This window comes from Vicugna pacos, chromosome 7 (assembly GCF_048564905.1).
Source record: "Vicugna pacos chromosome 7, VicPac4, whole genome shotgun sequence".
Lineage (NCBI taxonomy): Eukaryota > Metazoa > Chordata > Mammalia > Artiodactyla > Camelidae > Vicugna > Vicugna pacos.
In genome coordinates this window covers 12344746-12369842 of record NC_132993.1, presented here as the reverse complement: position 1 = coordinate 12369842, position 25097 = coordinate 12344746, and the positions used below count along the sequence as shown (strand labels likewise).

The window sequence follows — 25097 nt, the reverse complement described above, 5'->3', positions numbered from 1 at the left end:
AAACTGTACTATCATTAACTCTGCAGTAACTGCCCATGATCCCCCTCTCCTCAGCCCCTGATAACCTCTCATCTGCTTTCTGTCTCTATGAACTTACCTATTCTAGATATTTCATGTTAAGTGGAATCACACAATATTTGTCCTTTTGCATCTGGCTTATTTCACTTAGCATAATGTTGTTAAGGTTCAACCATGCTGTAGCAAATCAGAACTCTGATTCTGTAGGAATCAGAACTCCATTCCTTTTTATGGCTGAATAATATGCCATAGCATAGGCATACCACATTCTGTTTATCCATTCACCTATCAATGGACACTTGATTTGTTTCTACTTTTTAGCTATTACAAATAATGCTGCAAAAAACACTGGTATACAAATATCTGAATCCTTGTTTTCAATTATTTGGGGGTACAGCATACCTTGGAGTGGAACTGTTGGGTCATATGGTAATTTTATGCTTAACTTGTTGAAGAACCACCACAGTGTTTTCTACAACAGCCATGCGATTTTACATTCCCACCAGCAATGTATGGGAATTTCTCCACATCCTCACCAATACTTGTTATTTGGTTTTAATTATAGCCATCTTAATTAGGTATGAAATGGTAGCTCATCTTTTTGATTTGCATTTCCCTAATGACTAAGGACACAGAATCTTTTCAGGTGCTTACTGACCACTGGTATATATCTGTCATGAAGATTTATCCCTATGTTTTCTTTAACTCTTAAAGTTAGGTATTTGATCCATTTTGAGTTAATTTTTGTACACAGTGTACGGTAAGGGTCCAAATTCACTATTTTGCAATGTGTATATATAGTTTTCCCAGCACCGTTTGGTGAAGAAACCACGGTGTTGTGATCAAATATGCGAACTCACTGATCCTATCAATCACTCATTCTACAACCATGCAACACATATCTGAAGGCCTACTATGTGCCAGGCACTGTTCCCGATATTGGGGCTACAGTAGAACACAAAATAAATAGAATGCTGCCCTCAGGAAGCTCACATTATAGTGGGAGAGACAGACATTAACAAATAAATATATACTCTATGGCTAGGTGGAGATCAGTATTAAGTGGTTTATCATCCTCAGTACTTGCTCTCTCGCTAACCACCAGCAATCGAACGCCGCTGATCTACCCCATTTAGGCCGAGTACCAATCTTTAAGGCCATTAATGACCTAACTGTCAAAACTGCAAGCCTTTTTTCTCCATTCTTTCTCCTGACCTCTCCACATCTATGACCTATCTCAGTAACAACACAGCTCCTCAAATTCTGGCTTTCTGCTTCTTTGACCACAGGGCATCCCCTAAGGTTCTGCCCGTATTTTCTTTCCCCATTAAACATCATATCACTCCCACAGTTTCAACTATTTTATCCATTGCAGATGATTCTCAAATCGATATTTTGCAAAATTAGCACTCAATGACCTGGAGTAGTGCACCGCAGGAGAGGCAGGGCTCATGATCATCCCAGAGGAGAGATATCTTTCTGAAGCTGGATTTAAGCAAAAAAGATCGATTTGAACAGTTCTGACTACCTACAGGAGACCAAGCTTAGCCTGGAAGATCTCAAACCTCAGTGTGCATAAGAACCACCAGGAAGGCTTGCTGAAATACAGATTCCCCAGGTTCTGATGCAGTAAGTCTACAGTAAGCTTAGTGTTCTGTACTTTAATGAGCATCCCAGATGATTCTGCCGTTAGACATTTATGAATTGCCTTTTATTTAATTTTTTTGGAGGGGGTGGTAATTAGGCCTATTTATTCATTTTATCTTTAGAGGAGGTACTGGGGATTGAACCCAGGACCTTGTGCATGCTAAGAATGCACTCTACCACTTGAACTATACCCTCCCCTTATGAACTGCCTTTTGAGACACAGTTGTAGGAAGCAGAGAAGGTGACTCAGGGCAGCTGCAGAGTCCATGGCAATTTCTGGTGGGAATCCATTTGAGGACCATGTGCACAGGTGTGTGTTTGGTCGGGGAGAGGAGGTAGGGCCTGCGTGTCAGGTGGGGGATAATAAGAAGGATGTGTCTCATGGCCTCCTTGGAGTGCCAAGCTCAGGTTGGAAGGGGGGGTAAAGGGCAGGGACTGAAGGACCTGTCTTATGAGGTGCTAGCTTACTTCTAGACAGGAAGAATCTGGAAGTAAAAGTGGAAAGAAGGAATTGAAAAATGTAGAGGGACCTTCCATATTAGGTCACATCAGCTGGGCCTCAGAGGAGACTACAGCCCAAGGCTTCCTGTACAGCACACTACAGCGCAAGAGTGCCACCTACCGCGGCCCAGCGGGCTGGTACAAACCCTTCCACCGCCGAACAGCTACTGAACACTCAACGTCAACCCCTCTCCTGCTCTCTCACCTGGCCCACCGCAGCTCCGATGCTCCCCGTCCCATCAACAATCCCTGTGACGGTCGCCAAAGCCTCACTGCTCCCTTGGATCAGCTCCTGACGGCCCAGGTCCGCAGAAATAGCAGAGCTAATCATATTAGAGGGTCCACCAATAAAAAATCCTGAAGTCATAAACAGAACATGTTCTTAGTTAAGATACTATTCGTAACACCACCAGGAATCTACTGAATAAGGCAATCTTGTCCCAATATTTTAATCAGTTTGTTGGAGAAAAACGAAGAGAAGGGGAAAAAATAACCAGCAAAAAATGGAAAACTTCCCCAGACAGTATCATCTTCAAACTAGTTAGCAGCTACTTTTCTGAAATCCCTCTGTGAATTATGTGACCCTCCAGTATATTTCATGGAAAGTAAAGATACAGAAAATACAGTGACCACACCTTTCTAATCCTGTGAAGTGTGCATTCACTAACAACTAATTGCACTAGCTTGTCAAATTCCATTACAGCAGAGGTGCCTTGTAGAGCATGTGACTACCCAAATTCAACAAACATTGCAAAAAAGAGGGAGAAGAGAAAAAGTGATTTAAACGGTGCAGAGGGTTCCACCTGCCACTGCTCTCAGTGCGGCTGTCCAAACTGAGCAGAGGTGGCCCAGGTGAATCTGTTCATGGGGCTGGATCAGGTCCATGTGTCTCATTCAGCAGGAGCAGCTCCCACTGTCTTACAATCTCAAGTTTAAAAATAAGAATTTTTCTAAAACATGGTCCTTAACTCAATTGCTTCATCTGAGGCTCAAGCAATGAAATACTGGCCAATTCCCACACAGGAGCTATACTGGACTTTTTGAAAGCTAGTGACCTGGCTTCCAGTGTGGTGTCTTCCTAAGCCACTTCCAGAAGTAATAGTAAGAGGGTGGGGCAGCAACCAAAAACCTTAGACAAACTCTGTCAAAAGGGACTGATTCTGTAACAACAGGACTGAGGAGGTCATGTAACAGCAGAGAAATGAGAGTCTGGATGAGGCGTCTTTCCTGTTACCACCTGCGTGCTCTCTAACTAAGGTTTTAGTATTACTCAAATTGAGGGAGAAATCAGGTTCCTGGTTTCCTTTCTGTTTATAGAGGAGCCATCACCATACCTGTAACAGCCATCAGAAGTGCATTGATGGACTTGTCGTCTGGAGAACCTGCGAGGTCAGACAGACACAGAACAATGATGTGAAGAGCGCATCACACGTGCCTCCACCAAACAGCACACACAGGTCACTCCCGGAGACAACAAAAGACACAGCTCCATCACCGCCTCCTCCGGCGTTTATCTGGAATGTCCGCCTCTCGCTGGTGCTCAAGCTAACGGGACTCCTAAAAGCTACAGAAAAGCGCTACTTCCATCTCAGCAGCATCTTAAGGAACATATACCAAACCTACTAATTACCATCCTTCCTCTTTTGAAACCTTGTCCCTTTTATTGTTTTATTGGCTCTAAGGCTGCCCCTCTGGAGCCTACCCTCGAACAAAGCGTACACACTCCCAGGCAAGCTTTAAACAAACCAACAAAGCAGGGGCGACGCCAGCTTCCTCCCCAACACGAATAAAACTATGTGACGATACTCTTACCAGGCACCTACAGGACAACACAGAGGTCGCACCTGATGCCTTGGTGGCCGGTCTCAACGATCTCCCCAGGGCTGGCACTGACTTACGGCAAATAAATGCCTTAGTCCTAAGGGATCAGGAAAACGATGAAACTGCAAGGGAATACTCACGACTATATCCAACGAGGGACCCGACTGCCAGGAGCAGACTGAGAGCTAAAACCGGGGCCCTCTTCTGTAGCACGTCAGAGATGAAGCCTTGCAAAGTTCCACCTTCAAGCACAAAGAGCACAACCCAATTAAAATCGCTTAAAATTTCGCTCAGCCACCTGGCCCTTGCTTCCCACAGACCCACTACCGGCTATCAGGATCCTAACACTGGTCTAGCCAAAAAGATAGCAGACTCTTCTAAAAAGTTTCCTCCGTAATTTCCTTTTAGAAAGATTACCTGTTAACCGCCATGATGACTGATGGGGACAGGACGCCACCAACCAGACACCGAAACAAGGAAAAATCATTCGAGCCACCCCATTGTTCCCTGCTGTTTGCTTTCCCTTCTCAAACCAGCTATGAAGGCTTTTCCTGATTTTTCTGCTTCCTATTTTAAACGATAACGAATTGAGGACTGTGCCTCATAGGCTGATAGTAACAGTGAACATAAATATTCACTAAAATTAAATGCAGCAGTTATGGCTTGGTAATAACTAACAGGTCAGGATGTTTAAAAAGAGGTGATGTGGATCCTTCAAGCAACAAGGTCACACTTAGACACAGTCCTGTTTGGAGTAGTCTAGGAGCAGTGGGACACCTGGCACGTCCTCATCAGACAGCAGGACACAGAAGGATGTTCAGGTCTAACCTCACCTTTGGCTCTGGATCTAAGAACAAAGGCACATGTTCAAATGCTAACAGTGGATCACCTAAGGAGACACTGTGCTTTCAGGTGTTCGGGGCACTCTAGTCTTACCTGACTCCTAAAGGTAAACATCACAGAAAGGATATTAAGGTTTTGCCACAGCCATATAAGTAACAGCCACTAAAATGCACTCTGTACATCTGCCTGATGTAATCGTCTCCTACTTCCTTGTTTACACTTCTAGATATAGCAAAAAAGTCACTAATAAAATCTGCTGTGTACAATGAAGCAACTGCAAAATTAAAAAATTAACCCTTGCTGTTATTCCTACCTTCATGATCTGACATACAATGCACTGAGCTCATATTTTCTCTTCTTTGGCTGTAGATGGTAGGAAATGTGAGCGGTAGATAAAATGAACACATTCACATTCTAACTTGGACCTCTGACGTACAATTAGCTTTAGAGCTAAGGTATCACTGAAAGTGTACAAAAGGGTTACACTTGAAGAGATCAGAGAGAAACATCCCTGTGCTTCCCGAGACAAAAGAACTGATCCGTCAACACAGGACTGAGAAAAAAGCGCCCTATAAACCACAGGGCTGCCGTGAGCTGGGTCTTCTTTTCTATGAACTTTCCTTTCTTTTTTTTTTTTAAGGGTTTGGCTATTTACCGGTAGGACAGTTTAGGAAAAATGGTTGTGGAAAAAGTAATAAAACTTTAAATGGTGCCTGATTTCATAACCAGTAAAATATGACTAGTGACTAACTCCTATGAAATTAAAAGATGCATCTCTGGCATTACCTATAATCCCTCCGACATCGTACCAAATGGACAGCTTGTCGGCTTCGGCCTCCTTCCACCCGAAGTTGTTACTCAGATAAAAGGGCAGCCAGAAGAAGAAGGAGTAATTCACTAGCTTCAGGCAGGCGTAGGCCAGTGAATACTGCAAGAAAAGCATCTAACTCTCAGCAAGAACAAACAGCACAGCAAGACCACAATATTTAATGTAACTAAAAAGCAAAACAAATCGGAGGAGTTTGGGATGAACAGCACCTGATTTTAAAATTAAACATTCCTACAGATTCCCACTGGCCTGACTTTACCTAGTCTCCCCCGTCTCTTCATCCCCATTAGCGTCTAGACAGGCAGTACAGCAGGCCTTTGGGACAGAAAACACATCACATAGGACTATTTCGTAATTGTCCCCACTTTCTTCCCCTTTCAGTTCTCTGGTAGAAGCAAACCAGTGTTTTGAACCTGTAAGGCAGGACACATACTCATATTTCTTTATTTAGGTAGAGATAAAAGGCATTCATGCCACTAACCAGCACTGCCCACAAGCAAAGGACTCCAGTAAACACCACAGCTTTGACTGCAAGCAGCCGAGCTTTTGTTTTGGTTCCTCTGCTTCCTGCGAAGTTAATGTGACTGGACTACGTTTCAAGGTCTGAGAAAAGCATCGACATGAAAACTATTTTCACATTATGGTTTCCAAAAGCTTTATAGTCCCACATCGGGGGGGAAAGCAGAGAGCATCTTTGGGCATCAAAAATGAAAGAACACGACTGTCATGGCCCTGTGGCTCTACGTTGAGGAATGAAAGTTGCCGCCGCCTTAAGATGGCAGTGGGGCTGGGGCTGAGGCTCCTATATTCAACACATTATTACCAGGAAATCCTGACATTTAGCATCAAAGGAAAAAGGGGGAGGAACAGACAGCCTGACTTCAAAGGGTGTCTGGCTAGTATATTCTTTTCCCTGGAACTGCCAGTTATTCCCTAGGTATCACTTGTTTTAAAACAGCTTCCCTGGCAGGGCAGCAGCCACCCCCCAGAGAGCCGACTCCTCGTCATGACTGCATTTTGTCCAGACAGCCTGCCACAAAGACAAAGGAATTAAGTTAACTAGGTTTCCTTTACACCCTGCCCGTGTCAGGGAACAATAGCTTGTGAAACACAAAGGAATAGCAAAAGAGGTCCCTGTTTGTCACAACAAATCTAAGTTCTGTCTCCGAAATTACACTATTACCAGCAGAAAATTTGAATAACTAGTTTAAAAAATGCTAATCATTAGATTAGCATAAGAACAGGCCCAAAGCCTGTTGTATTATACATCATCTTTTGGTTAAAGAACCATGGGGACTTAACAGTTAAATTTTAACTCATACTTAAACCATCTGTTTGCAAATGTCAGTTCTCTTAGCTTAGGGACACAGGTGAAGGGAACAGGACAACCCACAGACTCTGAATCTAACGGAGGGATTACATTTATAAAGCACCATTAAACACAAAATTTAAAAGGTGCTTTTTCATAACACAATAACCCAACGTTACAGACCCCAGGGCGGGCTGGCAGACTTTCTGTTCCAGAGGAAGGGGGACTGAGACACAAGGACGGGCTGAGTGACTTACCCCAGGCCTCACAGAGAGTTAGTGGGTAAGCTGGAAACATAACCTAGGCCTCTTAACTTCCACTCCCGTGCTAGGGCGCCCGAAACATCAAGACAGATAAACTGCAGCAGAAGGGATTCAGTTTAGACGTTAGAAAAAAAAACCTGACTGCAAAGGTTGTGGAAACACTGGAATGCATTACCAAGAAATGCTGTGGAGCATTCTGCTCTAGCACTCTTAGCAGAGGGGCAAACGTTTTTCTCCCACTAGAATGGTAAGAATATAGGCAAACAAGGCAGACTTAACCAACCATTCCAAATCCCTCTCGGTCTACTTGTAATTCCATAATACTGCAGCAGGCCAAAAGGCATATTTAAAAATATCAATTTTGCCTTCTCACTCGAACACTAGATCAGGGTCAGAAAACTCAGGCTCGCGGGCCAAACCTGGCCAGGCCCATTTGCCCCACACTGTCCACGGATTCTTTCGCTCTACAGGGTTGTCTGGTGTGGAAGAGACTGTACGGTGCCCCTAAAGCTGACAACATTGGGGGCTCTTCAAAGAAAAGGTTTGCCAACCCCTGCATTAGACATCAGATAAAATCTCAAGTGGTACCAACACAGAAACAAGCTGAGAGCCACCCTGCGCTACTCCTCTGAACACATATCCCTAAAACAAAGTCTCAAAGAGAAGCTAATACTTCAAGATGCTTCATCCCAGGCAGAGTTAACACCCAGGCCACTGTGTCTCACTGGCTACGGTGAGGAGATCTGAACAGTCCTTACCGGTATAACTCCGGGAAGGCAGCACGCTTGATAAAAGCTTATTGCCTTGACTTGGGAAGCAGTGTCGTCTTCTTGGATTGAATAATTAGGCTCAGATTCATCTTCATTGTCAGCACCATTAATTAATGGCCTGTGTGAGTCTTCTTCAAAATTTTCTTCTGCCTCAATACCTGGGAGACCTAGAACAACAGTGACAGCCACCAGTTAGAGAGTGCCCTCCAGGTGCCTGGTACTGCATGTAAGTGCTTTGTATGTATGATTACTTATGGGGTCAATGTTATTTTTATATCCATTTTACAGAAGCGGCCACTAAGGTTTAGAGTCCAAGGTCAACTAAGGTCAATTAAGGTTACCTAGCTAATGAACAACAAACCCAGGTCTCCAATTCTACTTTATCTGGCTTCAAAGCTATGCTTTCTCAACTACATCAAACACTCTTATGTACCAAAAAAAGGTTAATGATGTGTCTCGTTCATAAACTCAAAGGATAGAAGAGCCCTCCATCTATTTGTTTCTGTGGTTTTCACTTGCACACGTTCGCTATTTAACCACAGAGAAGTATCACCTAAATCATTTTTATGTAGGAAAAGAAATCTGTCTCCAGGAGTGAAATTGGAAATACATCCATGCTAATTTCCAGCCAGTGTCTCAATTATAAAGACCATTTGCAAATGATGAGTTTTCCCTGAGTCTATAAAACAGTGAGGCTCACTCCCTCAAACACCTGCAGCTGTGCCAGGCGAGGCCACAGAGTCTGCGGACACAAACAGGAACACTGCTCCTTTAATTCACTGAAAGCAGCTCACAGTTCTCCCAGGAAGAAAGAGACTGGCTGTTCTGGCCACAGGTTTCTCTTTGCCCAAAATAGTAAGACGATCAGAAGAGAAGAGACAGCTTCTTCTCACCAATTTCTTCCGGTGACACCAGGAGTCCAAAGAAGATGATGATCCCACCAGCAAACTGCACAGCCGCCGTCACCAGGAAGGCATACTGGAGGGGGAGGGAAAGGGCTCCTTACACATCTGGGATACTCATTAGAGGCACATGTGCGGAGGTGGGGGTGCAGCAGGGAGGGCAGGGAGACTGGGAAGGAAATGAGCGCTGAGTGCTCGGCCTGTGCCAGGCACTGAGCTGGTGTTTTGTGTTTTCTCCCAGGTTTTTCCCAATGACTCTGCGGGGCTCAGAGCGGATAATGAACACCCCCCGGACACCAAGTGGTACCATTACAATTGTGAAATCAGAACCAGCTCTAAAAAAATCACTGTTTACATCACAGCCTCCCATAAGAGATAGTATCTGCCCTCAAAGATATTTTCCAGTTGAGGGGATTAAACAATACACAAAACAATAACATAAGGCAGCATGTGGCTCCACAGATGAGAAGGCCCAGACCTAACAGGAAACACATACAGGAACAGAAGGAAGCAGATACAGAGGATGAAGCAGGGACACAATGCTTTAAGGAAGAGCTGGAAGTCACTGCAATTGACCATCTCTCCTGGCACAGCTGAAGAAAAGGTAATGGTGGGTGGGAGACGAAGGGCTCCTGCATGGTGGAAGCTGAGGGCTTCTGCTGGGGTAACAAGGAAGAAAACTGATTTGGAAAGGTGCTATCAAGATGAAAGACTCAAAAGCCAGGCTGCATCGCTGGATTTTATTTAGGAGAGAACAGAGCCTGATGTGGGTAGACAGTCTACATTTTTTAACAAGTCAGTGATGAAATTAGTGTTTCCAACAGTCAAATTTGGGAACGGCATGTAGGGTGAACCGAAATTCCCATCTGAGCCCTGTTAGTACAATCCAGGTGTGAAGGTAAGAAGCCTAGAAACAGGAGCCCAGGAAGGACTTCCCACTGACCCTAACCAGACCGAAATTCTTCAGGCACCAAACACTTGGTGGTGAGCTGTTTACAAATTTACCTACTTTTTAAAAGAGCAACTCTCTTAATTACTAGGTTTTTTAACAGGCCATACATTGACAATTCAAGTGACCAACAGTAGGTGTTAGGAAAACCCTTCCCTCTCACCCCTTCTCCCATCTATTCGGTTCTCATTTTCCCAACATATAACCATATATTTAATAATTAATTTTTACTTTCCAGAGGTAGTTTTAGAAACATACAAGTCAATACATACACATGCTCTTTAATTCTTCCTCCATTTCACACAAATGGCAGCATTCAATACACAAGGTCATGCACCCCTGCTTCCTTCACTTAACACACCAGTGAACCCTCGCCCCATCAGTACACGGAGAGCTGCCTACTTCTGTCATACCTGCACAGAATTCCACTGAATAGGTGTACCATCGTTTAACTATTTCCCTTTTGATTGACATTTGTTATCAATCCTTTGCTATAACAAAGTAGAAATAAATAACCTTGTAGATATCTCTCTTCGTAGATGTTGAAATATATTCACCTGTGGGATTAATTTGTGGAGGTTGGACTGCTTGGCCAGAGTGGCTGGAATTTAGATCAACAGTCCCATATTGACCCCAAGACAGGTTATTTACTCTCCCATCCGCAATGCCTGCTTTGTCACATCCTCACAAGCACAACATGTTATCAAACTTTGGGGTTTTTACCCATCTAGTAAGTAATACAGTATAGGTTTTTCTTCTTCTTTTTTATTTTTTTATTTTTATTTTTTTTAATTTTTTTAACATTTTTTATTGATTTATAATCATTTTACAATGTTGTGTCAAATTCCAGTGTTCAGCACAATTTTTCAGTCATTCATGGACCTATACACACTCATTGTCACATTTTTTTCTCTGTGATTTATCATAACATTTTGTCTGTATTTCCCTGTGCTATACAGTGTAATCTTGTTTATCCATTCTACAATTTTGATTTCTTCTTCTTTTTTAAATAGTGCAGTTTTCACTTGCATTTCTCTGCCGACTAACACCTAAATTCCATAAAGGCAGAGACTGTTGTCTCTTCTGGCCAGGACTCTATTCTCTACTGCCTCAGGGCACTTAGAGGAGCTTAAAAATATATATTGAATGAATGAATAAGTTCTGAGTGAAGTGGAATATCTTGTGCATTTACAAGCCATTTCTAGTTCTTTTTCATAAACTACACATTCAAATCCTTTGCCTTTCTTTCAGTGTGTTGTTGGTCTTTTTCTTATCAATTTGTGTGTACTCTTTATATATTAGGGATATTAGCTCTTTATCTGTAACATGAGTTGCAAATACTTTTCCCCAATTGATTATATGTCTTGAGACTCGGGTGTTTTTCCATGACTAATTTTTTCAATGTGTTTGAATTTACCAAAAGTTTGTCAACTCTTAATACAAAAATTGCCCCAGATGTAGCTCTAAGTAGTTTTAAATGGTCACAAGATTATTTCAAAAACATTAGAAATCTATTTATATATTCAAGAAAAAGCTAGAAAGAAATACCTACCTCATAACCATACTGCAGAACAGAAGATGCCAGACAGGCTCCCAAAATATTGCCCACTGAAGCACAGGCACTCCAGAGACCAAAAACAACTCCTCGTCTGAGATGGGAACAGCGGGAAAGAGAAGACGGAATCAGAAGGGATTTCGTGTGCAGTTCAAATACAAAATGGCCAAAACTGTGCAGGCTCACATTACAAAGAATCAACATTCTATTTTAAGATTTTTTTTTTAAGTACACCCAAATAGCAAAACATCAGGTCTCTTCTAACTCGAAGATTTTATTACACTGAAGTTCAACCTGGGACTCACTGAAAGACATTATTAAGAGAATTTTAGAAGACAAGCCACAGATTGGGAGAAAATATCTGCATATCACTTATCTGATAAAAGACTTGTAGCCGGAATATAAAGAAATCTCAAAACTCAACAATGTGAAAAACAGACAATGCAAGAAAATGGTAAAGAGTATAAATAAATCTACAGTCATCTCAAATAAAGTTTTTGAAAAATTTAGGTTAATCTGAAGTTGACAGAAAGCAGATCAATGGTTGCCTGAGATGGCAATCGGGAGGGGGGAAGTATTATCACGGGACAAGAAGAAACTTTGGGGGCTGATGGTTATGTCATTACCTTAATGGGGAAGATACTTTTACAGGTGTCTGCATGCCAAAACTCAATGGTATATAATAAGCTGTACGTGTTCAAAATGTACAATTCGATGAGTTCTGGCATGCATGCAATGATAAACAATCGAGCCCAGTCTTGGAGTATCTCAACTTACTCTCCATCCCGTAAAGTAAGTATGGTCCTTCTTGGGTGCCCCAGAAGACACTTCAGCAGGTGCCCACGCCACGGCACACAAAACACACAAAAACTCACATACAACTGACAACTACTCAAAGCTTTAGGAGGAAAATGTCCAATCTAACTAAGCCCCAACGTTTGGCATTCTTCATCTGCATCTCCTTGGAGCCTTCGCGATGTGACCTTAGGCAAGTTCCACAGATAACTTCTGGCCTCAGTTTCCTTATCTTTAAGTGAAAGTTAAACTAGATCACTGAGTCTCCAAAAAAGGGAATGCAAACCTACAGGAAGACACACTGATGAGATGGCACATGAGATTTATGTTACTATGTTGTGTTATTTACGTTCTGTAAAGGGATGGTTTTTTAAAAATTTTGAGACATACACCTCAGCCACACTCCAATCTGACCATGACCAGGGGAGGGCTGTGAACGTGTCTCACCAGGCTAGACCATCTCTGAGGTCCACACCATTTCCAACATACTTCGACGTGAAGCCCTCTCTCCCTGCAACTCTAACTTTCTAAAACAGAGAGAAGATGTGGGTGGTATCGAAGGGATCGAGTTAATTGACTCTGACAAGTCTGAACAATCCGATATTAAAACTACTTAAATAGGGAAATGAAAGAGGAAGTGGCATACCCAGCTTTCCCAAACCAGTTGCCCATGACGGCAACCACACAGGGCCAACCGGTGGACTGCAGCAGGCCGTTCACAATCCACAGACAGCAGTATAGCCCCTTGTTGTAGAAACGCAGCCATTCTGTGAGGGTGCCAAAGACAAACACCTTAGAGAAGGAGGGAGAAAAAGACACATGTAACATCCGCACCGACGCCCCGCGCGAAGCCCCACGTGAGGGACACAGTCAGCATCTGAGCCCAAGGGACGTGTAGCTGAGTCTTCAGATGCTCCTGCTCAGAGCAGCACTGAGTGAGATGCACACCAAACCGCCCCGACCACAGAGGTAGAGACGGCAAACAGCATAAAACGCAGTGAGGGTCTTCCCTCCAACCTGGTTTTCAACTCTGAACGGGTGAGTCCCCACTGTTCACCGCACTGTTCGCCTACTTCCTCTTGGTGATGGAGGACCACTCCGGGGACTACCCGAGTTCACGTGCGTAAATGCACTCAGAACAGCGCCAGGCACGTTGTGGGGACAGGGAAGCACCCGCTGCTATCACTGCAGCTACTAAGAGCATCGGTGAAACTTGTGATCGGCTCAACAGTTCAGTGGCATTCATCAGCGGCTGCTTCTTCCCAGGCACTGTGCTCGAGTGGGCCTTTTATCTGTAGTCAGTGTCCTTTGGGAATATTTGGCATGGGTTTACAAATGGTATGTGTAATACCGTATGACCCCAGTTACATGACATTCTGGAACAAGCAAAACTGTAAGGACGGAAAAATGGTAAGTGATTGCCAGAGGCTGGGGGTAGGAGGGGTGTAGTTACACAACTACACTTGTCTGTCACCAATTCAGAACTATACACTAATAAGGAAGCGTTTACGTACATACTTCAATTTTTCAAAGAAATGTGAAAAAACCCAAGAAAGTATGTATATAGGTTTAAAAATATTGTGTACATATGTGTGGATGAACAGTTTGTGAATAAAGTGCTTCAGTCTCTAAAATATAAAGACAAAACTTACACAAATGACAGACACTGAAAAACAAGAATAGGGTCTGACTAAACTCCATGCTTTCATTCAATCAACAAAAATTTATCACCAGATGCCTGTAAGCAAATAAAGATGAATAAAATGTGGGTCTTGCCATCTAGAGCACTTAATGTACCAGGCACCACACCAAATGCCCTACACACAGTAGCTCACAGAAGCCTCACTGCAACCCTGGGCGGAGGTGTGCAAATGGGGAGGCTGAAGCACAGAGAGACGGGAGCTGGAAACTGCAGCAGAGGGCCTGAAACACAGGCAGTGCAGGTCTCAAGAAGTCTGTGATCTTAATGACTATGCTGCAGACTCCGCAGGAAAGCAAGACTGATACAGAAATAAGCAGGCCGAGCGCCTTCAAGGAAATTCAGGCACAGGAGCTCAGGACAGGGAATGATTACTTGCAGAAGTGGGGTCGGTAACAGGAGGCATTATGAAAGTGTCATTTGGCCAATGATCTGAAGGAGATGTTGAGTGAGACTGTGAAGAGCTGAACAGAGGGCCATTCAAGGCAGGACGACAGCAGGAACAACAGCAGAGCTGCAGGAAGGAGCAGGAGGTGCTGGGGCCCAGAAGGTAGTGTGGCTGGGTGAGAGCACGGAGGTGAGGCACAGGGAAAGACCCGACTGCAGAGATGGCGGGCTGCGACCAGGTCCTCTCCAGCATCGGATGCCACGCTAGTCACGCTTTGACTTTCTTGGTGACTAAGAATCAAGGAAGGCGCGTGATCGAAATTGTACTTTAAGGACCTTCCTAACTGAAAAGGCACACAAGGGATCAGAAAACTGAAGACTAATTTTACTATTCCATTCTACATATAGAAGCAGGGGGACTGCTCAGATTCTCAAGTACCTGACCGAGATAAGAGCAACAGTAGTAAGAATAATCACAGCTTCTAACTTACCACCAGTGCAGAAGAGCACATGCCGAAGGACAGAACCCATCGCAAATTGAGCCGATCCCCAACAATACCGCTGATGAAAAGGCCCTAAAAACAAAGCATTTTATTTTACAGCTCTGGATAACACCACAGCCTGGAAAAAGCAAGATGCACTACAAAGCAAATGAGGCAAACAAAACACAAAAATTAAACCTCATTCTCATGCCTAGACTCGCCGTCTGTATCAGTTTCACCAATGTTTCATGAAATAGCAGTGGCTTCTGCACACTATCCTGTAAACCCCTCATGCACCAGGACATGTAATTCAGTGCAAACTTTTGTTCTCTTTGATCCCCAACTGCCTAAAAGGAGACGAAGGAAAATCCAAGAATCATTCTAATAAAACAAGCCCATAAATATATTTCACCTTCTAGAACAGATTTACTCTTAAACATCAGTTACCTGCTTTCCCAAAGGGATTCTGCTCGGGCATTTGCATTCTGCCTAAAGATGTGTTATTAACACGTCCGTCAGAACAGAAGCTTTGGGGGCACACATGCTGCCTGTTTAATCTGACCCTTGGGTTTCATGACATCATGAGGCAAGGAGTAGGGAGGCAGAGACAGTATTTAGTTGAAGACAGGTACAAGTGTTCTGCCTTCTGCTCTCCTCCCACTGAGTGGCAGGAACTAAAATGCCGAGGTCACGGCAGCAAGGCAGACCAAAGAGCAAGGGCAACACACTTTTAAGTTTCTTCCACAAATATGTAAAATAGATAAATGTCTTGACTAAATACCTAAATCCAGAAATGAGTGTTTCTAATAAACTGACTACATAATGGATATAATATAGATGGATAAATACATCTACATTAGAGAAATTTAAGGGATAAATGTCATAATAAATGTTTCTCCCTCATTATCATCAAGCTTTCACAACCTCAAAAGAAGCACCTGCAAGCACTAGAGGAGATTCTATGTTCTAAAGCTCCAATTCACATGGTCTTATGCTACATATAATAACGGGGCTGAAGGAAAGCTGTCAATTATCTTTCAGCTTAGGGAACCAATGCATTATTCTGTGTTGCTCCAAAGGCATGTAAGGTGTCTGGAAGTTACAGAAGGAAATGCAGCTCAATATGAAGAACTGTGATCACTGATTTTTTCATGGCTCTTATCTTTTATCTCCCAGACCTACTTAATTTTAGAGATATGCGTTCTCATCATAACTCCATAGATAAGGAAACTAAATATCAAAAAATAAGGTTAAATTCCATTTTGATACCAAGTTTAACCCAGCTCGAGGATGGTGGTAGAGCTAGTCGCTCCACTAGACCACGGGGCTTCTTCAAATACTTCGTGAAAGGCCTGATGAGAAGCATCACTGGGATGCCCCAGCCAAAGCAGAATGATCCTACATTGGGATTTTGTACAGAAAATGCTGGGGTGCAAAGCTAGGCTAAACGACCCAAGATCTGTTCCAACTGTGTCTGTAAGTTTCCTCTTCAAAGAAAAAATATTCTAGTAATTACCCACATAAGCACTCGGAGACGGCTTCAGGACTTTCACCCAGTACTGCACATCTGTACCTAAAGGGCTTCTCTATAACTGGCCACATTTTAAAGACAGTAAGATGCAGGGGAGAAAGGTCAGGCTGCTCCCACAGCACACAGGTCCGCTGTCACCTCCACAGGTCCCACTGCTCCCCTTCAGAAGTCAGCACAGGCGTTCCCCACCACCAGACCACCAGACAGAGGATCTGACTGCCCAACCCCAGGACACCACCTCAGCCGGAGCCAGCCCCAGCCATCCTGGCTTGGCTCCCAGGCGCCACCGTCTCTTGGTTCTCCTGCTCCCTCTCAGCCTCCCTGGCCCATCCCTTATCTTCCCACCTCTAAATACCAGAAGGTCCCCTGGCTCAGTCTTCCCACCTCTTGTCTGTCCTCACCAACTCTCTTGATGCGTTCATCTAGTCTCATAAGTTAACATATCATCAGAGGGGGGCAGGTATAGCTCAGTGGCAGAGCGCATGCTTAGCATGCATAAGGTCCCGGGTTCAATCCTCAGTACCTCCGTTAAATACATACGTACATACATACATACGTACCTAATTACCAACCCCCACAAAAAAAGGCTGATTAAAAAATCATCTGTTTGCGAAGGGCTCTGAAATCTGTACCTCTAGCCTGAACCGCTACACAGTGACCTCACTTAACCCACTTCCAGTCTCTGCTCTCTGTGAGGTCCTTCCCAGCCATCCTACTTAAACAACAACCCCACCCAGGATGATCGATCCCCTTTCCCTGCTTGACTCTTCACAGCACACACCACCTTTGAACACACTCGGTAATTTACTTATTTAGAGCATCTTGTCGCTGTTTGTCTCCCTCAGCTCCCATGCAGGAATAGAAACTTTATAAAGCTAGGGATTTTTCCTGTGTTGCTCACTGATCAATTCCCACTGACTAGAAAAGTACCCAGCACATGCTAGGTGCCCAAAAAATATTTGTCATATGGATGAATGAATACATGGATGGATGGATGGATATAAACTACAGCAATACTGAACTCTCTTCAATCGGCATATTCAAAATCCTTTACCAACTTCATAAGGTTTGGAGTCATTTTACATCTTTCCTCAACGTAAAACCCTAGAGTTCAAAAACTTACCACAGCGTAGGAGAAGAGGAAAATGGTATCCAGTGTTCCAAGGAAAAGAGTGGCTTCCTCTGCACTGGGGAACAAGTGGTTGCTGCTCCAGATCTGCAGTCACACAGCAAGAGTAAGTCAGCCCTGCCGGAACAGGGCACCTTGGGACAACCTCCACCCACACTCAGAACCCCAGTGATGTTGACGAGAGCAAATCAGCACTTTGTACATAAGGAAACAACATGCAAAAAGGTCCACAAGGCCAAAACTATTTGCATAATACTAAAATGCTATTTGGTTTTTTTCCCTTTGATTTTTCCACTGATGGTGAAAAGGCAGTGGTGGGTAAAACTCCTGTGCCTTAGCATGAATCAAGGCAGTGACACCAAACGTACTGTTAACCCTGTATTCTTCATTGCCACATTCACAGTTTAAAAAAAAAAAAAAAGGCAATTTCACATCAGAATGTCCATGGCATATGCTATATGTTCCATAAATAATTGTTGAGCAGTAAAAATAATTTTATTAAATCTGGCCCCTGAGTACGTTTGTTAATATCCTCTGTGATGAAGTAGAAAACACACATACAGCACCATGCACACCAAAGTAAGATGGCTGTCTTGAGGAAAACTGAGTGGCGAGCTGAAGTGTCATTTTTACTTGAAAGATTGACTGACAGGCAAACTCTAGTTATTCAGATTTGGGTATCTGGCAGATATTTCCTCAAAAAAGAAGGAAATGAGCCTGTCACTTCAAGATCCATTCAAAGCACAAGACAGACAAATGGATCTTAATGTAAGCACATAAAAAAGTTAATGAATACAGTTTCAGATTCCACACTGCAACTAAAACCTTTAGGAAATTGCCACTTGTCAAATTCGGGTGTAGTGTCAAAGACGAATCTCCACAATTAACTGAAAAGGCTATTAAAGGACTTCTCCCTCTTCCACTATGTATCTGTGAAAGCCAAATTCTCTCCATATACTCTCTGCAAAGTATCATGTTGCAAGAAACTGAATTCAGAAGAGACATGAAAATCCATTGTCTTCTATTAAGCCAGACATTAAGAGAGTTGAAAAATGTAAATCAATGCCTCTCTCCTTCATTATTTTTTGTTTAAAAAAAGGCATTTTCCATAAAATGTTATTTCTGTTAACATGTGATGGGTTTATTTAGTTCATTTAAAAACAACTTAAAACCAATGTCTTTTTTCAGTTTCTCAGTTTGAATTTCTAAAACAGTAAGTATCTATAAATATAAATTCATATAACCAGATGCTCTTTGAGGTCCGCAGGCTAAAGCTTTGAGAACAGCTGGACACAATGATTTCTGAGGTGGGCTACTACAGAAAAGAAAATCTGACTTTAGAATATTAAACAGAAAAATCACAATCGGTAATTTTAAAAATACATATCTTTAACAGAAGGTAAAAATCCCCAAATTTTAAGTGTGACTCTGAAGTACTGACTCATTTCTGTGTGGCTTATGGCCTCGGTCTTGTTACTGTAACACTCACACTGCTCTCACGGGCTGTAAGAAAGCAGCTCACACGGCGGAGACGCATCAGCACGTCAGCGAGCCAACGTGGGGCCCTCAGTACCTCCAGTCAGTTACTTTGCCTCCTTTCCCTCTAACCACACTCTTTGATCCCCAATGCTGTCCAGGCTCAGTAGGACCCAGGAGTAAGTCCTGCTGGGCACACACCAACGTGAGCCAGAGGTGGGGCCTCCCAGCAGCTGCTCAAAGTTTCAGTCATCAAAACTCCCCACAGGTGCGGCTGTCACAAGAAGGGCGATTTTAAACAGCTTTTTTCTGCTCCACTGCCAGCATTCAGAGGAAATACACGTTTGACTGCCTACTTAGTAAGTGTAAACAAAACCAAAAACTAAGAGAGCAAAGCAGGACTAACAGAAAGATTCAGAAAACAGGAAAAAAGAAAAAAAAGCCTAGTGAAGAAAGTTTACATCAGTGGTACAGCTCCGATCACCGCGGCTCCGCTAGCAGGAGGCGGCCGTCCTGAGGGAGAGGGGAGAGGGGAGAGCTGCGAGCTGCGAGCTGCGATGTCACCTTCACTTGAGAGAGTGACAGACAGAGGAACTCTAGCTATTCAGCTTTGGGTATCTGGCAGGTATTTCCTCAAAAGAGGATGAAATGAGCCTCCAAGGTATTGACAAAATGACTTTAGGATGCTAAAGCCCCACATGCTGGCCTGCACGCCTGGAGGATGTGGCTGCGTGCTGGGGCCGGGACCGTGTTACACTACCAGGGTTGCTACACGTTGAGGCATTTCCTGGAAGCAAGAAAGGTCACGGTGTGGGTTTCCTAAGTGAGGACGTTTATCACAGAGTTACAGCTATGCGTGGGGGTGGGGGACTTCCAACACGCAAGAGCTTCCTGCCCTGGCGTGCCGAGGGTGAGCTGAAGCTGGTCTGCGCTCAGGGGTCTGCTCTCGGTCTAGCGGGGGTGGTACCCGAGTGGTGCCGGCTGACGTGAGAAGCTGAGTCAGAGCAGCTGCCGCTGAGGCCGAACTGGACCACTGAGGGCGCCGTGAACTCTGCCTCCCTCTCCTGCTGAGAAGTTTAGATTCTCTCACACTGTTCTCTACACTCTGGAAGGCCTATACTGTCAGGAGAGATAAAGCTTTTTTTTTTAATTTGATAGAAGAAATGTTTGTGTATGATTTTCAGTCAAGTTGTCCTCAAATATCAGATTTAACCATTTCCTCTTTATTATCTGTAAACACAGATTTTATGTTATGTTCTCCTACTATTTTCAATGTCTGTCCACGTCCATGGGATCCACTGTGAAGTCTCAAGGTACAGAGACTGTGTCGGCTTCATTTTTTTTTTTGTAAAGCATCTAAAATTGAGATGCATAAAAATGAAAGCTATAATAAGTACTTTCCTAGGAAGCTACTTAGGGCACTTAAGAAATGTTTAACAATACATATAAACACAGTATTTTTTAGAGTTCAGACTAAGTTTATATACACTTCTGGTTCAAAGAATCTTCCCACTCTGAAAAAGACAGAAAGTCTCAAAGGAAAGCTAGAGTTAAGACAGTTACAGACCCTGAAGCACAGGAGAAGTGAAAGGGACATATCGTCCCAGCCACTCCGCTCCAGCCACAGGCTTCAGGAAAGGCAAAACCTGGACTTCAAGTCTAAAGAAAGGAATGGGAAGTTGGCACTGCTCTCCACGAGGGTAGGTACAAAAATACAAAGGCTTCCAGGATACAGTAGAACCTGACTTCTACATAACCAATCCATCCAAACTAGTGAATCTATAGTTCTGAAAACACAGACTGATGAAACCTATTTTAGCGCCAATTAGAATAAGTAAGTAAATAAATAAATATTTTGGCAGAAAAGTTAATGCAAGTTCAACACAAGCTTATAATGTGACGTGGCTACTGGCAGGAAAGAGTTAACACCGCAGACCTGAGATGCTATCCTAAAAAAGACCTGCTTGCAAGGCTGGATCTTGAGGGGGTCCCCACCATTCCCTGCTAAGAGTGGCTCCCTGTGCCTAAACTGTCTGTCCAAACAATGTGGTTTATGCTGAATATTTGCCTTCCTAATGGGAAAGCAGAATTTTCATACGTGCCAGGTAGAGAGTGCCTACGTGAGCAACCCCAATAAGAACCCTGGCACCATGTCTCTAATTGGCCTCCCCAGCAGACAGCATCTCACCGGAGCTGTCACGACTTGTTGCCAGAAGAATTAAGCACATCTATATGACTGTACTGGAAAAGGACTCTTGGAAACTTTTGCCTGGTTTCCTCTAGACCTCACCCTACATGCTTTTCCCTTTGCTCATCTTTCTCTGTAACTTTTCACTATAATAAACCAGAGTTTTGAGTCATATGCTGAGTCCTATGAGTCCACCTACTGAATCCTCAAACCGGGGAGTAGTCTTTGAGATCCCCAACCCAGTTACCTAAAAAACAAAGGCAGCCTTGGGCAGTGTAACCAGAAATTCAGTGTCTAAGTCAAATCCTATTGTTCTACACATTGGTCAGCCTGTACCTGGAATACGATACTTAGTGCTTGGTCTAAGCTGCAGTCAAAGGAGCCAGGGATGTTTTGCCTGAACAGAAGAAACTTAGGGAAACAGGTTTTCCTCAGATATTCAACAGGGAGTCCTGCAGCAGGAATCAACTAAGGATGCATGGCTCATGACAAAACCCAAGATCAAAATTACATGATGGAACACTCTTACGTCAACAGAAGAAAGAACTTCCTATTAATGAGAGTTAAATAAAAATGTACTTGTCAATTGTCAAAACTCAGTCAAGAAATCTAGCCATCTAGTCTTAACAGCTTGCCTTTTAAAAGTTCCTGATAACTTAAATTTGAGAAAAATTGTTCGAGAGCATCTCCACTAGAATGTCAGCTCCATAAGGAAAGGCCCTTTTTTTTTTAATCCTCTAGGCTTTTGGAGGGGGGGGGGGGCGGTACCCTCAGTGTAGGACAGACTCTCAATAAGCAACTGACTGAATAATTTATTTACACTTCAGGGGATAGTCATATAACCTTCAAACCTATCAACTGTGAATTGGTCTAAATAAAGAAAATAATTTTTAAGAAATAAAAATGCTAGGCATATTAATATATACCTGTAATTCCACATAAATAAAACTCAAATAATGTAGTAAAGATTGAGAGGTAAGGATTTGTGCACTGAGACAGGTTATTATAAAGAACAGCACTTCCACTCCAAACGATCATCAAAGAATTTACTTGGTCCACAATGAATAAAAGAACTGGATGGATACACACTCCCTGACTTCAAGCCACTTAAACAAGATACAAACAAATGAAACAAGAAGAAAGTACATAAATACTGAGACATTAAACTACATAATACACGGTGTACACAGTGTGAAAGGGAAAAAAACCAGAAGCTGGGAAAAAAAACTTGATAGGAAAAGCGGCACTTTATCTCAACACAAAGGGAAAATCAAAATGTAGATGGGTGTGCAGAAGGTGAAAGGTCATATAAAAGAATACAAGCAAAATCTCAAAGGCAGAAATGAGCATGGTACTTGTGAAACTCAATGAAAAAACAGTCTAGCCAGAATGGTGTGATTTCAAAACAACAAGAAATAAGTTGGCTGCAATGGTAAAGCAGGCCTGAATCAGGGCAAGCTAAGAAATCATGCAGAGTAGCTTGGATTTTACGCCATAGGAAACAGTAAGTCATCCTAAGGATGAATGAAACAAAAGAGAACTTAAGGAGAATTTACACGTGGGCATGGTTCCCTTTGGAATCCACCCCATTAGTTGGTTGTGCTTACCTCTACAGGCAGTTCAATTGACTTGTTGAAAGCGCTTGGGGTCCACTGCTTGGAGATACTGACTTTGACATTGCTAAATGTTTTTCTTGACGCGTGGAGCAATGAGTAACTACAGAAGAGAGAAGGAAGGAAGGGTGAGTACTGCTTTGTAAGAACTGTCCATTGAAACAGTCTCTGCTAAGCAAAAGAAATGATTAACTTGTCTTCTTCCATATGAGCCCCCATGTTCACTCATCACGTGTCCCCGGACCTAGAAGATGGAGATGGGACTGATCTCAATGCACTTGAAATCATGGTTGCAGTTCCGTAAAGGATTTTAAGTCTTAAGCAACCACTGGCCACTCACTACACTGGCCATCCAGTAGCTTTTTCCTGGTCCTGTCTTTTCCTCATATTGATGCCTCCCTCAAATCCTCTCAAATGCATTTCCCCTAAACAAGGATCCAAAATTACCAATCAACTCTTACATAATTAGAAAACCATTTCCCTCATTTCTGCCTTAAACAATAAATAAATAAACCATCATTTTGGTGCCTTCAATAAAGATTAATAATAAAATCTATTCAGAGTAAATAATCAAAATAGCTGAGTCCCAGGGTTATGAACAGCGTGCCCGTAACACCTACAGGCCTGGTTTACATCATCTACAGAGAGCCACAGAGGGCCACGCAGTCAGACGTGGATGATTCTTCAGTCATGCTGACTGCTCAGGGCTCTCACATGAGTTACGGCAGCTCCTCACCATCTCATACCATCTTTACTGCTCAAAGAGGCACAAGGCATTCCCTGAATATACACATCCTTTGTTCTCAAGCTCCTGGTTTTAACAATTAAAGGGTTTTATATTGGATTAAGGTTTTTCAGTCTGGCAGTATTGACATATCGGGACTCCTAAGTTCTCTGTTGTGGGGGGCTATTCTGTGCACTGCAGGATGTTAGCAGCATCCCTGGTCTCTACCTACTAGATGCAGGTAGCACCCCTTCCCTCGGCATGACAACTAAAAATGTCTCCAGCCATAGCCAGACAGGGGCAGGACAGCCCTTGAGATCCACTGTACTGGAGCCATCGGAAAGAACAGCAGAAGGACTAGCTAGTCTGTTTCATGTTACGCTCATGCCAACCTCTGCATTAAACACTCGCCTTGCGGTAAACGGCTCCTTCAAAAGGGAAACAATGACAACAAGAGAAGAGCTTCATCAGTCCTCTTACCTGAAGAAGGTGAGCAGGAACACGACTACATGATGATGGCTGAACCGGGAGAGCAGAGTTCCTCTCTGAAAAATATGCGGCCAGGCCATGTTCTTCCTGACCTTCCTTCCCACCTTGACTTTAAAGTCTGGAGAGTGAACGGTTTACGTCATTTCTTCTTCCTAGAAAGACGAAACAGATTATTAACATTACTCAAAACAGGCAGATTATCCAAAAACGGAATTATTTAGACTTACAACCAGTCAGCGTATAATTAGGCCTTGAAAAAAAATTATATGGACTAGTTGACACAAGAAAACTAGATTTGATAATTATGTTTTACAGCTACTAGGTAGGCCTTTAAAAAGAAATCCATGACAAAAGATTACATCCTAATAGAAAGAACTCTCATACAAACTGATAAGAAAATCACTAATTGAATGGAGAATGAGCAAAGGAAATGAATAGACAACTCAAAAGAAATGAAACGGCTATTAAACTTACCAAATAAAAGTTCCCATCTCACTAGCAACATAAGAAATGCCAATTATGGCCCAAAAAAAAAAAAGTTTGCATAGTTAAAAAAGACTGTGCTCAATGCAGCTTGAAGTCTAATGTTCCCTGAACTCTCATACGCTGCTGATGGAAGTGAAAATTAGTACAATGTTACAGGAAGACAATCTGGTCATGTTCATCAAGAGCCTTTGACACAAAGATTCAATTATGCATTCAGTTCTCTAAACAAAGGTAGTTTTCACAAGAGTCAGAAGAGCTTTCTTTCATTAAAAAAGATGAGCTTTGTGTCGGTCATGAGGGAATCAGGCAGAGGTCAGGCCACTCCTATGCCATCTCTCTCCCTAATTCCTCTCACCTCTCTGCATCCATGCTGACAGACACCCAAGAATAATTAAGCATCATGTCACCAGCTATGAGTCTGCAGAAACAACCTAAATATGCAATGAGAGGAGAATGTTTAAACAAATTATGGTATAGCCATATGGTTGAATATTTTTCATTTGACATGATGAATTAAGGCTTTTTAGTAACATGAAAAAATGTCAAGTGAAAAAAGTAGGATATGACCTATAAATATAATCAACTTGACTCTACATTTACATAATACTTACAAATAAACAGAGAATATATAGTTCTCTCTGGTAGTGGGATCATGGGTAATTTTAGTTTTCTATATACTTTCCTAAAACTT

At 42.9% G+C, this 25097-nt stretch overlaps 1 protein-coding gene across 3 annotated transcripts in view; it reads right to left on the bottom strand.

Moving 5' to 3' along the window:
* Window positions 1–25097, bottom strand: part of SLC37A3 (solute carrier family 37 member 3) — a 34729-nt gene that overhangs the window by 3349 nt on the left and 6283 nt on the right. For all 3 annotated transcript variants that reach the window (XM_072964343.1, XM_072964344.1, XM_031674624.2), the window contains exons 2-13: window positions 23912–24072; window positions 22702–22810; window positions 17425–17517; window positions 14780–14863; window positions 12849–12994; window positions 11405–11501; window positions 8895–8979; window positions 7990–8168; window positions 5617–5758; window positions 4128–4229; window positions 3501–3548; window positions 2372–2523 (exon numbers count right to left, since the gene is read on the bottom strand). In XM_072964343.1, the coding sequence (XP_072820444.1) occupies window positions 2372–2523; window positions 3501–3548; window positions 4128–4229; window positions 5617–5758; window positions 7990–8168; window positions 8895–8979; window positions 11405–11501; window positions 12849–12994; window positions 14780–14863; window positions 17425–17517; window positions 22702–22810; window positions 23912–24000 (1326 nt within the window). In that variant the 5' untranslated portion in view covers window positions 24001–24072. The remainder of the gene's footprint in view (window positions 1–2371; window positions 2524–3500; window positions 3549–4127; window positions 4230–5616; window positions 5759–7989; window positions 8169–8894; window positions 8980–11404; window positions 11502–12848; window positions 12995–14779; window positions 14864–17424; window positions 17518–22701; window positions 22811–23911; window positions 24073–25097) is intronic.